Here is a 15,434-nt window from a genome sequence, read left to right on the forward strand (position 1 = left end):
AAAACATATTTTGCATTAGAACCCTAAGCTATTTTCAAATCCATTGAGGGCTCATTTGGTTGGGGGTAATGGGAAGCAGGGAATAGGAGTTTAGAGATAGGAAAAAGTCTACTTAACCCCCCCACCTATCATACTTGGTCTACTTCACCCCCAACTATGAAATCGTCTGTTTTACCCCCTGAACTATCTAAAACCGTCTGTTTCACCCCCCTTGGCGGTTTTTCAGCGGCGGTTTTGCTACAGTAACAGCGGGTTTGCTACAGTGACGGTGGGTTTGCTACAATTCCCGTGGTTTTAAATTTTCTTTTTTTTATTTATTTTTGGTGAATTTTTGAAAAATCATAGTAAATCATAGAAAAATCATAAAATGAAAAATCTAATTTTATTGGACTCCACATGAGTAGATCTACATAGTGAATATATAATACGGTATGCTTTAATATAAATTTTTACTGTAGCCTTAGATTAATTAGAAAATCTAATTTTGTATTCAAATTAATTGGAATAATTCATAGCTGCAGCTTATATTGTCCAATTATGATGAAATTTTTATGATACGCTAATTATTGTATGCTTAAACTATAGTAAAAATTTCGTACTCATTGGACTATGTATAACTTAGTTATAGATAAATTCTAATTAATTACAGACAAAATTGGATTTTCTAATTAATCTAAAGCTACAAAAAAAATTGTACTAAAGCATACCGTATTATATATTCACTGTGTAGATCTACTCATGTGGAGTCCAATAAAATTAGATTTTTCATTTTATGATTTTTCTATGATTTACTATGATTTTTCAAAAATTCACCGAAAATAAATAAATAAAAAAGAAAATTCAAAACCACGGAAACTGTAGCAAACCACAGTTACTGTAGCAGACCCGTTGTTACTGTAGCAAAACCGCCGCTGAAAAACCGTCTAGGGGGTGAAACAGACGGTTTTAGATAGTTTAGGGGGTAAAACAGACGATTTCATAGTTGGGGGGTGAAGTAGACCAAGTATGATAGGTGGGGGGTTTAAGTAGACTTTTTCCTTTAGAGATAGGAGTTTATAAATCTGTTGTTTATTTTGTGACAATGGGAGTTCTGATGGGAAGGGAAAGGGGAGTTTAGAGAACCAACTCCCACTAATCAATCCTAAAGGGTCGAGATGGCGACTAGAGGGGGGGTAAATAGTCTTTTCTAAAACTTAAACGCGTCGGCTAACCGATACAAATACGGAATTAAAACTATCGGTCTAGCCAAGACTATACTCCACTATATATGTTCACTAGCACCTTGTAAAGATAACAATTATGCAACAAAGGTGTCGGGCTAGTTAGAGCTCTCCTAAACAATTCTAGAGCAAGGTTACACAAACCTATGCCACTAGTACTTTAAACAACAAGGAAGCTCCTACACATGCTAGTAAGCAAAAGCACAAAGCTAACTAAGCTTACTAGCAATGCTCAATAACAAGGCAACCAATGCCTAATTAGAGAGCACAAATACTTAGCTACACAAACTAAGCAATGTGACTAACAAAGTTACTAAAACTAAATTAGCCACACAAGGGAGCTACTTCTATGCTACACAAGCAAGAAGGTAATTAGCAAGCTACACAAGCTATCTAATTACAAGAGCAACTACACAAGCTTAATATGTATAAAAATAATTGTAAGCTTGTGTAATGGGGATGCAAACCAACGGGAAGAACGAGGTTGACACGATAATTTTTCTCCCGAGGTTCACGTGTTTGCCAACACGCTAGTCTCCGTTGTGTCGACCGCTCACTTGGTGGTTCGGCGGCTAATTAGCATCACCCGCTAAGCCCGCACGTCGGGCGCCGCAAGAACCTACCCCTTGAGTGAGGGTGGCTCAATGACACGCTTTACTAGAGTTGCTCTTCGCGGCTCCCGCGGGACGAGCACAATGCCCCTCACAAGCACTTCTCCGGAGCGTCGCACAAGCTTCTTGCGCGCTTCGACGGAGACCACCACCAAGCCGTCTAGGAGGTGGCAACCTCCAAGAGTAACAAGCACCACCGGCTTGCAACCCGATCACCTAGTGCCACTCGATGCAACCTCACGATGCAATCGCACTAGAATCGCTCACTCACACAATCAAATGATCACTATTAAGTATATGTGTGATAGAGGGCTCCCAAGCACTCTCAAGCATGGACACAAAGTCCCCCAAGATGCTCCACACCAGCCATGGCCGAAGGCCACTTCTATTTATAGCCCCAAGGGCTAAACTAGCCGTTACCCCTTCACTGGGCAACGGTCGGGCCGACCGGACGCTCCGGTCGTGTTGACCGGACGCTGGACCTCAGCGTCCGGTCGCCCACAGACGGCCACGTGTCTCGGTTCCAACGGTCACTTGACTTGACCGGACGTAGTAGCTTTCAACTGACCGGACGCTGAACCCCCAGCGTCCGGTCGTTTCTAGTAAGGTACCGACCTCGACCGGACGCGTCCGGTCACACTCCAGCTTCTGCGTCATCGTACGTCAGCGTGACCGGACGCAGGCAGACAGCGTCCGGTGCATTTGGATCCAGCGTCCGGTCACTTGACCGACGCTGGCATCTCCTCCATTCTCTTCACCCTTGCTCAAGTGTGCTAACCACAAAAATTTGCATCCGGCGCAATAGAAAATAGGCATTCCATTTTCCCGAAAGCGCCGAATCCCGCCGAGCAAGCTCGGCGGGAGGGAGAGAGGGACCCAAACCCATCTCACCCCTGCAAACACCACCTCCTTTGTAAATGTGTCAACACCACCAAGTGTACACCACCATGTGTATGTGTGTTATCTTTTCATAATCATTTCCCAAAGGATGTTAGCCACTCAAACTTGCCACGCCACTCGATCCTAGCGACAATGCAAAGTTAGATCACTCGAGTGGCACTAGATGACCAATATGCAAACAAGTTTGCCCCTCTTGATAGTACGACCATCTATCCTAAACCCGGTCATAAACTTCTCTACACACCTATGACCGGTGAAATGAAATGTCCTAGGTTATACCTTTGCCTTGCGCATTCCATTCTATCTCCTTCAATGTCGATGCAACATATGCACCAACACGATCAACAATGATATGATCCACTTCATATCATCACATGATCATATTGGTTCATCGATCTTGACTTTACTTGCTCTTCACCGTTGCCATCGTCCATCGGTGCCAAGTCTTGCTCAAGCTTCACCGCCACGCGGTCCATCACTCCAAAGCCTTCGACTTGCCCTTCACGCTTGCAATCGGTCCATCAAGCCAAGTCTTGTCTTGATCTTCTCCATCTTGATCACATGACTCAATGTCATGTCTCATGTGCATTTAAGCTCCTTCATCATCACATGTGTGAGCTTTGCAACTTCTCCAAGCCATTTTCACCTTCATGGCATATGTTGCTCATACACATGTACCTGTGGACTAATCACCTGTGTATCTCACATAAACACAATTAGTCCACCTAGGTTGTCGCTCAATTACCAAAACCAAACAAGGACCTTTCAAATCCCCTACGTGTTGTTTGGTTGGGGGTAATGAGAAGTAGAGAATGGAGGTTTAGAGAGAGGAGTTTACAAATCTCTTGTTTGTTTTGTGAAAATGAGAGTTTTGGTGGGAAGAGGAAGGGGGTTTAGAGGGGCAACTCTCACTAATCAATTCCCTAGGGGAGGGGTGGGAATTGGGTGGGAGTTATGTTCTTAATCAAACAAAAGTAGATCCGCACCGTTCATCATAATTTGTCTTTTAATTTCCCCCTCAAGACCCCCATACCAAACAGGGTGTGTTTGGCAACTACGTGGGAAGAGGCATAGGAATTAGTGTTGGTAGTTGATAGAGGGAATTAAGGTGGGAAATTGACTTTTAGTCATAATCTCTTGTTTGGTTCGTGAAGGGAAATAAGAAGGGGGATTGAAGAGGGAATTCATATCCCCTGTTTGGTATGGGGATTTTGAGGGGGAAATTAAAAGGCAAATCATGATGGACGATATGGATCTACTTTTCTTTGATTAAGAACACAGCTCCCACCCAATTTCCACCCCTCCCCTGGGGAATTGATTAGTGGGAGTTGGCTCTCTAAACTATCCTTCCCCTTCCCACCAGAACTCTCATTCTCACAAAACAAATAAGAGATTTGTAAACTCACATCTCTAAACTCCCATTCCCTGCTTTCTATTACCCCCAACCAAACGAGCCGACAGGGGATATGAATTCCCTCTTCAATTCCCTTTCTTATTTCCCTTCACGAATCAAACAAATGATTGAGACTAAAAGTCATTTTCCCACCTTAATTTTCTCTGTCAACTTCCACCACTAATTTTTATGCCTCTTCCCACGTAGTTATCAAACACACCCCTAAGGGGCGGGTGTGAATTGGGTGGGAGTTGTGTTCTTAATTAAAGAAAAATAGATCCGCATCATCCATCATGATTTGTCTTTTAATTTTACCTTCAAAACCCTCGTACCAAATAGGAGATATGAATTTCCTTTTCAATTCCCTTCTTATTTCCTTTTCCGAAACAAACAAAGAATTATAACTAAAAATCAATTTCCCACGTTAATTCTCTCTGGCAACTCTCACCACCGGTTCTCGTGCCTCCTTCCACATAGTTGCCAAGCACTTCTCTCTCTCTTTCCGTCGTGGTTCGTGGCGGGGGCGTCGGCGTCGGCTGCGGCCGCCGTCGCGATGGTCTTCCTGCCATCTCCGAGTTCCGCGGCGACAACCTCGACTACTCCAAGTTCTGGCGCGTCAGTAACGGCGGGCCAAGGCCGGGGGACGAAGCAGCAGCAGCGGGCCACCGGCGCGCTCCTGCTGCCGAGCCGACTCGGGATGCTGGTGCTCTACGCCCCGGCGCTCGTCGCTGCGCTCGCAGACACACCCCGCACGCCCGCTCCTCCTCCGCGCCCTTCCTTCCTCCAAGTCAGCTACAAGGCCGCGCCCCCTCCTCTGCAGGTCGCGCCACCCTGCTGTTCTCGGTGGCCGCCGCCTTCCGCTGCACCAGCCCTCTCCTATCAGGTAAGGATCTTGTCTCCCCTGATCTCCATGCCCTGGCGGCGTTCTGCGCTGATTGTGGTGATGGTCGCGTGGGTGTGAGAACAACAACAAGAAGAAGGGCGCGTCCGCCTGTTCCAGCTGCCGAGGCACCCGGTCAGCTGAGTCCGTCAACGCTGACCTGCTGCAGTGCTGTGTCTGCTCCAGTACATTGACATCTCCCCTTTTCTAGGTAATGGAGGATGTGCAGAATCAATCTCTCATGTTCCATATTTCAGTACGACACTGATCGAGCTTATTCTTGGGTTCTTGTTGTTTTGTCCATAGTTGTGTCTGAATTTAGCCAAGCAATTACGATCTGTGCATTCTTGGCTCAGTTACAGCGATCTGATGAAGCTAATAGATCAAGTGAATTTAGCCACTTTCAGTTCCAGGTGAAAATTACGATCTAATAGTTCACTCCCAGAGTTCCAGTTCCAGTTCCACTTCCGGAGAACTTAACCAAGCAATTATGATCTGTACATTCTTGGTTCAGTACATTACGATCTGAAATCTAGGAGTAGAGATTTGGTAGCCTGTACCTTTTCCTTGTGCCCCAGTGTGAAAATTGGGTTTCAATGAAGAGTGTTTATTGTTTTTATTTCTTAAGAAATCAACGATCAACTGATGCTGCACTGAGCTTAGCAGCTTGTTGCCTTGCCTGCCTACAAGCTGAAAGACACTACTCCTATGTACAAAAAATACAGGATATATTTGTTTTTTTTTAACCAAATAGGATATATTTGTTATTAGACTGAAAATAGGAAGTGTATGTATATGGAATCTCTGATTGATTTGTGTCCATGGTAGTACCTATGTACTGCAACTAGCTATATGCTTGAGGTGAACAGGGCTTTTTGAGACATACACATGGAAATATAAAAACCTGGACTTATGTAGTACACAAGTTTTTGATATGAAGCCTTAATAATAGTACACAAGTTCTTGATATGTCCATTTTCGGAATTTGGCAGGGGTGTCTGGATCTGACACGGGTGCAGGCTATCTTAACTTGGCGAAAAATAGCACTGCTACACTGGTTTCAATAATGGTTGTTTATTTTTCTGAGCATGGGGCTAATACCCCACAATTATTTTCTCAATATGTATCTGCTTACTGCTCCACAAGGCCACAAATGGTGGATATGAGGATGCTAACAAAAAGATTGAAATCACATACACCAGATTTTTCTGTCACTGAATTTTAAAGATGATGGAATGTCAAGGGAAGTATGATATTGGTTGCTCCATATATGCTGATTGGGACATAGTTGACTTGTTACAGGCTGGTATTATAACCAAAACATCAGGGGAGACTATTAGCCCTCTCCAACTTCAGCCACGAAAAAAGGCACCCAGTTGAGCTTTCAAGTGCCTCTGAGCTGGTAAGAAAAACTGATCAGTTCATCGATGACATTATATTTGAGGATACCTTTTATATGCTCATTATTTCTCTTTAGTTGTGCATCCTTTACATCACTCATGTTTGCCATACAACAAATGCAGGTTGATGATGATTCATCTGCATGTAAATCTGCTTAGAAATGCAATGCAATGCACCACACCAAAGTAATGGGCGACTTGAGATAAAAGTTGCCAATGATAAGGTGCACTATTTGACTAAGGGATTCCTGTTGTCTGTTTCACGTCTTTTAGTTTCCTGATAAGTTCTGTTGTTTTTTCAGGTGGGTCTAATTTCTGGAAAGGACAACTGAACTCTAAATTCCATTCAATCAAATTCTGGAGCTCGCACAGAGGTTACTTGTGTTCTCACTCAGTTTCCCTTCTTGCCACATGTAGCATAGCATGCCTCTTAGTTTTGGATATGGCTTTTGTTCTGTCGAATTGTGCTCTAAATATTTTGCTAGAACACTTGGAGATATTAATATGGGCTCAACTCAGTGGTCCTGGCAACGTAGTGACACAAGTGGCACCAGTTAGCATGGCAACCTGACTAAAGAAACTTTGATACGCTTCTTCTATTTTAATGATCAAGATTGAACAATGTGACAACAGTTTTCCACACTTTGACCTTTAGGTGCGTTCTCTGGGACTCTGGGTCTCTATGTTCCTGTTTTAGGAAGCGTGGGCCAAGGTAATCTCAGGTACTGCCACACCCCTTGCCATTAGCTTTAATGGTCAGTGGCTGGTTGCATTTTGAATGAGGACTAAATGTTTCAATTAAATAACGAATAGCGCTCTGAACTGGAGGAAAACCTACCTAATTTCAGGTGCGTATGTAGACAGAAAGTGCAACTGCTGCTAAGTTTTTGTTGCAATAACTATGTGTCGATGAATTTGGAAACGACTGGCTTTTTCTTTTTTTTTTGAAAAGTGAAATGACTGGCTGAAATATGTAATGTAGTGTAGTGCCAACTCCCAAGTACCATCACTATTTGGTTGTTCTTTCCAGTTCCGAGATATTTCATTGGGGGTTTAATAGACGTTTTTTTTTCTTTTTATTGACAAAACGACTTGCTGGTAACTTTTTTACAGAATCTGATGAAGTTGTCTATGCTTGGCTAGTTGGCTTGCAACAAATTATGCTCTTGGCAGACTTGGAGGGGATCCTTACAAAACCTTCGATAATTTGGCTTATGCTGATGCTTAACTCTGTTCGTTCGCTGAAAAGTACTGTTGAAGTAGTGTAGCAGAACAGGGCCTGTAGTACGTATATCAGAAGTCTCATCAGATGCTAGCAAGCGCACCAGATAAAGTCTCAGCTTTGGGCACAGCAGGCAGGCAGGCGTTGCCATGCTCAAATACTGCATTTGTTCTTTCACTAGTCACTAGGTAAAAACAAGTCAAAGCAGTCCACATATGCAAAGTTAGGGTTTAGGGTTTAGGGTTGCTTCAGCTCAAGTTGAGCAGTGAGCCCATATATATAGTTTTTGCAATCCTTTGCTCTCAGATCTTGTATCTTGTTTAACCACAATGCAAGCTCATGAGTTCCTAATATTGTAGTAAAATGAAATTGAAAAGATTTGTGTACCTGACATTGTGATTTTCTATAGGCTGCATACATGGCTTCGGTAGTAAAGGATGGCCGAATTCCACATGTAGTTTATTGAAAACATTGGTCTGGAAAACATCTTTTTTCATATATAATGGGATGCAGATCATTGCACGATATTTTTGTTTTCTCTGAAGGTTATGCAGCTATATTTTATTTTATTTTCCTTTACCAATGTTATTTTGTATACAATAATATGATTCGTCTAAGATTCTAGATTCCAAGGTATGACAGTCTTATATTGTGTTGTTTGGCGATGCTGCTATGCCTCAAGTTGCAACTAAGAGCATCTCCAAGAGTTTCGAAAACCCACTCCCAATCTTGATTTTTTTGGCAGGGTTGAAAAAAACTGCTCTCCAACAACTGTTATCTCAACTCCCAATGTTTTCGCACTTGGGAAAATCAAACGCATCACGTGGAAATATACGTGCGTATCGATCACCAATCTAGAGGTGGAAGGATGTGGAGAATAATGACTAGGATAGGGTTCCTAAACTCTAAAAGACTCTCTATATCTTTCATAATTGCTAAGAATAGAGATTTTGATGAAAAAAATACTCTGCAGCAGCTTCTTTAAATGGTTATCCAAATATAGCCATCTTCTATTCTAGATTTCTCGTCAGAAAAAAAACAGAAACGAGAATGGCTCTCTACAGTGTACGCAAGATATAGAAAAACTGTTGGAGAGTGGAAAAACATAGAAAGCGATTTTTATGCAAATCTCTCTAAATCATGATTTAGAAAGTGAGATTTAGAAAGACTCTTGAGATGCTTTGATGCAAACATACGTGAGAGAAAGAAAGTATGAAAATGATGAGGGTGATTGGGGATTTTTGATGCAAAATTGTCTTCTATATTTAGAAGCCACGTTTTGAAAACTATCGGAAGAACCTAACAAATATGCTTCCAATAGTTTTTTATCCACTTGAATTTTTTTACAACTATCGGAGATGCTCTAAGAGCATATGTGTGATGAGATAGGAGAAACAAAAGGTTGCTAGATTTCTATTATCAATGTCATGAACAATTTTTATTTGGTTGTACAGTTCTCATTTGAAAAATGATGCAGTATGGTTTTTGTTGCCCGTAGCAATGCACAGGTCAATTCCTAGTATATTGAAACTCAGCATAATACGTTCTCAAATTAGAAAAAAAAATCTGATATAGAAAATACATTATTTTATCTAGAGTCTTCCATTGCCTTTTTTAGTGACTTTTCTTGATGCATCCTGTGCTTTAGTTGGACAGAGCCTTGTTGAATAATGAAGCCAGAGTGTGGTTATTATTTATGGTTATTACGTCAAATTCTATGATCAACCACACAAATATTGGGCATGCCATAAACTAGTCCAAAACACACATGGAGTGATGAACATGGGTCGTTACATTGTCGGTTACAACATAGGTTGTATGTTAGTCACATTTGTCATGTGTTGAATGTCTGATTTCTTCTTCACAGAGATCAATGGCTTTTATCATATAGCAAGTAACAAGATACCGACCAAAAATCGGATTGATTTTTGAGAAATCGAATTCAGTTAAGATAGGAGAAATTAAGATAGCAATTTCTGAGCGTATGAGAGGAGAACATACCATTCTATAGGGTGATTTGGAAAATTGTGAAAGCTTGGTTCGGTCAAGCTATTGAGTATTGCAAACAAGCTATAGCGCTTACTCTATATTGAAGCACATAATTGGTTGTAGGTTACGAAGTGTTTTGAATTTGAATAAGACCACTCTCCATTAACAGATTTCACTGGTAGTTGTCTGACTGATTCTTTATGTAGCTAGAAAATTCTCTAGGACAACTGAAAAGGACGCAGGAGGACAACTGAAAAGGACGCACTACCTGGCCTTGTGGATTACTTTTGCTTGCTTATTTGGCATTAAGGCATTCAAGATGTCTACCGTTTTAAGAAGATAAGTGTGTTAAATCTTTCACTTATTCGCTTAAGTTAGTGATTTTTAAGCAACAAAACATTGGAAAGCATGTGCACTTCGAGGCTGCTACAACCGAAATCTATATTTGTCTGCGTCGGATCACCCTTGTCTCCCGTAGTAAGGCACGAATATATTTTCTACTAGTCTAAACAAAGACAAATGACTTATATATATAGTATATAGGCATAAAAACAATTTAATCTGTTGCTAGTTGATGAAACGCTTATCTAACTGCAAAGAAAAAGAAAATAGCCACTACGTACCCTAATTAGTTCTCTACTTCCTGTGCACTGTCATGATCGGTGGGCAACATCCAAAAGGGACAGCACATGAGCTCCGTCATATCTTGGCAAGGACGCATTGTGTCCAGGCTTTGGTTATCCAGGTCGAAGACGTGCAGCAACCCGCCATCCGGCTCCTCGAGCACATTGTGCATGAAGTAGATGCGGTTCCCCTTCAGTCCGTACTTGCTCGCCGACTTGAGCAGCAGCTGATTTGAGTCGCTTAGGAGGAGCACCTTGTCGCCCAGATCGGCCACCTCGCGCAGCGTCGTCGTCGGCCCTGCCAAGTCGTCGAACTTGTACACGCGCACCGTGAGGATCTCGGGGGTGAATCCCTTATGGTAGATCCGGACTACGAACAGCTCGCCGCCGGACGCCGCCACGTGTGACCTGCAGCAATTCGAGCCGTCCACGGGCTCTGGCACAGGAGGTGTGTAGTCGTGGTAGCTGAACTCCGGCGCCGGCGAGAAGTCGAGGAAGCCCAGCTTTCCCTTCTCAAGGATGTAAAACTTGCCGCCGACCGCGCCAGCCTGCTGGATGACTCTCCTCCTGGGCGGCGCGTACGAGGGTGGCAGGTTCACATCGCCGACGTCGTACTCGTGCGTGATCCAATGGGTGTCCCCGACACGGCAATACAGGAACTTGGGCTCGGTGAAGTACAGCAGGAGCACTACGCAGGACGGCGCGGTGGGCACGTCAGACAGATAGCACTTCCAGTGGACGGGCAGGTCGTGCTCCATGTCCGGCAGGGCAAGACTCTCGCCGGACAGGGGGTCCCAGAGCCGGGCACGCAGCGATCCCAAACCGTTGAGGAACACCCAGCCGTGAGGGGTGACATGGAAGTTGTTTTCCGACAGCTCTGGCACGACATGGGTGTGCACGCTCATGTCGGCGATGCTGACCGCCGTCTGCCGGCCGTTGGGTTCAAATCCGTGGTCGTACACTAGCAACGGCTTGGAGCCGAGCGGCGGACGACCGCCGTCGCCGTGGACCGACACGCCGACGGTGTCCTTCTCCTTCTCCTTCTCCTTCTCCTTCTCCATCAGAGCTATTGACGGTTGCTTCTCCCCCTTATCACTGCGACGGGATCCCCGGCCCGACGAAACGGAGCGCGATTGCTTGATTGATTCGTCGCGAACGTGCTTAGCGGCGAAACTTGCGGGCAACCTGCAACTGCAAGGCGCTGTTTGGATGCCCCGTCCTGCGGCGCCAGAAATTTGTAGGCGCGCAATAATCCCTAATCCGGCTCAGTGTCCTATGGCGTACGCTGTCCAAGTCTCCAAGAAGACCTCCACGGCTCCACCTGTATGGCATCAGCGCCGCCGTGTCCGTGTCTGACTCGCGGCCTCGCGAGTGAACAGACTAGCCCTTTTTATTTTTTTTTGTTTATATTTATTTATTTATTTATTACTGTCGTTTTTGTCAGCCGCAATCGGAGGATACTTGCAACAAAAGGGCTAGCAGCCGGACATCTGGCTATAGGACGTGTCCAGACGCCACTTCCGCATCTCGCATCGCATCCCATGCTCACCCGCATCACGCGCCAGCGTTCGAAGCGCGCTCCCGTGACCATCTCGCGCCTGCATGGGAAAAACACATGGGTCCCAAGTTAGCTGCCCCGCCGCACGCTGCAGAGGCGTCTGTTGGCCTCATGTGTCCGCGTGTCAACAACGGCGGCGCCCCAACAGTAACATCAAATGACTAGGGCAGGCCGCTGTCCGCCGGCCATCAGCATCCACTGCAATATATGCAACGTCCGATCTATTTTTGAAATTTATAGATGAACCATTTACAGCATACGTCTGAAATAGATCAAACACTTCAAACATACTTTTGAAACATACGTGTGTAACCATAGCAACATATACAACATCCAGATCTACTTTTACAATATCCATATGAAACAAATGTAACATAAGTCCCAAACATATGAAACATACACCTGAAACATGCTTATATAGCCATAGCAACATATGCAACATCTAGATAAAACACTTCAAACACACGTATGAAACACTTGAAAATATACATATATTGTCATTGCAACCTATGCAATATCTCAGATATACTTTTACAATATCAAGATGAAACACTTGAAACATAAATCTAAAACGCCTAAAACATTTGAAACACGGCGTCGTCGGCAGCCACAGCCTACCTGTTGGGGAATTACGATAGTAAGCAAGCTCGCGTTAGGGCGACATCGCTCCGCGCGCTCACTTCCGTCGTCGTGGCCGGCGATGGGATGCGGCGCGGTGGGGGAAGGGGGCCGTCGCTCCTCCTGCAATTCGCTCGTACCTGCTCGCGACCCTACTATTGCTACTCCAGCGCCGTCCGCTCGTGGGGGATGAGTCGAAGTGCGGCTGGCGATGGGATGCGGCGCGGTGGGGGAAGGGGGCAGGGCGGGGCGGAGTGGGACGAGCGGATGGGCGGAGTGGGGATATTTCTTTTTTTGTTTTTAAGAGAGGTTGGGGTTGGTCCGCTGGGCAGGTCTAGGAGCCGCGTCCGATGGGCGGACGCATGTGGCGTATCATTATCATTTTAGAAAAGACAAATTTTCTCGTGAAAACCGGTGTATAAACATAAGGTGCTCGTGGAACTTCTCTTTAGGAGATCAAGTAATATAGACTGCAGTGTGTGCTCTTTTTTCAAAAAATTAAAATAAAAAGAGAGTCTCAATTTTACGGTCCTAAATACTCCCTCTAGGCTTGTGTAGAATAACTTAGCCGTTGATTTTTATGGTTATGATAGAAATCCTTTATTTATTTTCCGCGCTGATAAGTTTGAGGTCAGAGTTCGACCACTCACGCTTGAGAGGAGCATTCATACAAGCAAAGCTACGTGATTAAGATGTGTTTGTCAGACATCTAGATTCTTGTAGAACCTTATGGATCTAGATCCTTATTAAATCACTTGAAAAAAACATTTAGCTGATAGACTACTTTCTGATGCATAAGTTTTTTTTAAAAATATATATATAAACAAAAAAGACCGTAAAAATAAAAACTTTTTTGGACAAGAATAACTTAATAATATTTATTTTAACATGTTGCGATAAAAGAATTAACTAGAGAATCAAGGAGAAATAGAAAAGCGATGAGATGAGAATCACGTTTCACTGCCCTGACTATCTGGCACTGTTTCCACGCCACCAAAACAGCCCATTGGAATAGAGACAAGATACATGTTCTCTTTCCAAGGAAAAGAGAGTGCAGACCTTCAAAAGAGTTCGGCTCTGATGATCTAATTTTAAGATAAGAGAAAATTATGGAAGCACTGCAGTAAGTTCGAAAGGAATTATGACTGCATATAAAAAGATGAAAAGGGGGCATCTCGTGAATAGCTAGGCTTTTGTTACTCGATGTGTTGAATAGAAAGACTACATGGTTAAGGGCATGTTTGTTTCAGTTTTATCTGACTTATGTCAGTCAAAAGCCAAAAGCTGAAACAAACAACCTAAGAAGCACGTTTGAGCAGCTCTTCTGGTTTTTGGTGTGCTGGAAAAATCCAACAGCAAAAAAAACTAGCTTTTAAGTCAAATTAAAAGCCCAAAGCTGTAGCTCAAACAAACATGCCTGAAGTGTAAATTCAAATTTATAATTGTCAAGTAGCAGGCTACTCCACTGATATCATTGTCTTTGAGCAACAAATTGCTTAAGTCAGATTTGTATATATATAACTCAAATCCTTAAAACCCCAGCAAAGCGATGGATGAGGACATTGGCAACCTTCCTTAGAGCGTCAAGTCAAAGAAATGTTGGATGCTGAGTTAATTACACAGAACCATAGTTCATTTGCATCCCAGTACTCTTGGTCAAAAACAATGGGACTCGATAGTTTTGCATTGATTACATGAAGCTTAATGATGTTATCTATGCCTGTGATTGATGAATTGGTTGGTGCAGAGTACTTTGCAAAATTGGATATGAAGTTTGGATTTTACCAAATCAGAATTCTGCCTACAGATGAGTTCAAGACAACATTTAAAACACCCATGGCCATTTCCAATCCAGAGTCATGTCTTCTGGATTGTCCTATGCGGCTATACCCCAACCACATTTCAGTGTCTAATGAACTCTATTTTGGGGCCATATTATAAGGAAGCTTCTATTGATATTTATAGATGGTAAGTATTTTCATTTACAGTCCTACCTTGTATGTTGTTCCCTCATAAAAAGCATCTCAGACTCAAACTGATATATCACATCTTATAGAAACACAAAATGGTGGCCAAGTAAAGCTAATGCACCATTTGCTCAAATAAGTTGGAATACTGAGGCTACATTATATTATTCAAACAAAGATGTGGAAGTTGATCCAGCAAAGATCGATGCTTTGCTCAGGGCACCTGTTCCTACAAATTTCAGTGACTCGAGGGGAATTCTTGGACTTACCCAGTTACTATAGGAAGTTTGTAAGGAATTAGGGAATCATAGCAAAACCGCTGAATATGTTACTACAATAAAATCAATCCAAGTGGTCTGAACCAGCGCAAGTAACTTTTGGAATCTTGAAATAAACTATAGCCTGTTCGGTTGGTTGGTTCGTATCGTTGCTGTTTCGTGAAGAAGTACTGTTGGCTGGTTTATGTGAGAGAAAAATACTGTTCCGGCTGAAAATTTACGATCGTTTACGACAAGCATAGCCAAACGAACAGGCTGTGGCCACTACTACTGTTTTGCAACAATTTTTTTTCTCACGATTGAGTCTTTTACCCGTTTTTCATTAAAAGGAATGGCCAAAAGAAAGACCGAAAAACGGTTACAAAGGACTCACAAGTAACCCTAAGATCACCTGCGGAATCCGGAAGACACAAACAAACAGCAAGAAAATACGAGGGGGAACCTCCACCCCAAGCACCAACCGACTATGCCTGCAAAAGAAAAATACATCCACGCAATGGTCGCCAACAGAGGGGGTGAAGCCATGGTGGCAAAGCATCCACCAGTAGAAAGCCCAGCACATCCGCAAGCGACCGGGTAGCCGCTGCGAAGAAGAAGACGACAGTATCCGCAAGCGACCAGGTAGCCGCTGCGAAGAGGACGATCACAGTATCCGCAAGCGACCAGGTAGCCGCTGCAAAGAGAAAGACAACAGCATCCGCAAGTGACCAGGTAGTCGCTGCGAAGAAGATGACGACTGCGGCAACAAAAACACCCTAGGTGGAACGACCAAAGC

The 15,434-nt window shown here is 43.6% G+C and overlaps 1 protein-coding gene and 1 long non-coding RNA gene across 7 annotated transcripts; one reads left to right on the top strand and one right to left on the bottom strand.

Annotated features, from left to right (window-relative positions):
* The first annotated feature begins 4,604 nt into the window (after positions 1–4,604).
* Positions 4,605–8,143, top strand: LOC136453867 (uncharacterized). 6 transcript variants are annotated; one of them, XR_010759086.1, is made up of 6 exons: positions 4,605–5,417; positions 5,997–6,406; positions 6,528–6,628; positions 6,707–6,778; positions 7,060–7,252; positions 7,518–8,143. It is a non-coding gene; the product is annotated as an uncharacterized lncRNA (long non-coding RNA). The 6 variants fall into 6 exon arrangements; XR_010759087.1 differs by having other exon boundaries at positions 5,997–6,073; positions 6,307–6,406; positions 7,060–8,143; XR_010759084.1 differs by having other exon boundaries at positions 4,605–5,215; positions 5,311–5,417; positions 7,060–8,143.
* A 1,874-nt stretch (positions 8,144–10,017) lies between these two features.
* LOC136455492 (uncharacterized) lies at positions 10,018–11,299 on the bottom strand. The gene has a single exon (XM_066455496.1). The coding sequence runs from the start codon at positions 11,297–11,299 to the stop codon at positions 10,244–10,246; it is 1,056 nt and encodes a 351-aa protein (XP_066311593.1). The 3' UTR covers positions 10,018–10,243.
* Positions 11,300–15,434: the final 4,135 nt, after the last annotated feature.

Source organism: Miscanthus floridulus, chromosome 5 (assembly GCF_019320115.1).
Source record: "Miscanthus floridulus cultivar M001 chromosome 5, ASM1932011v1, whole genome shotgun sequence".
Classification (NCBI taxonomy): domain Eukaryota; kingdom Viridiplantae; phylum Streptophyta; class Magnoliopsida; order Poales; family Poaceae; genus Miscanthus; species Miscanthus floridulus.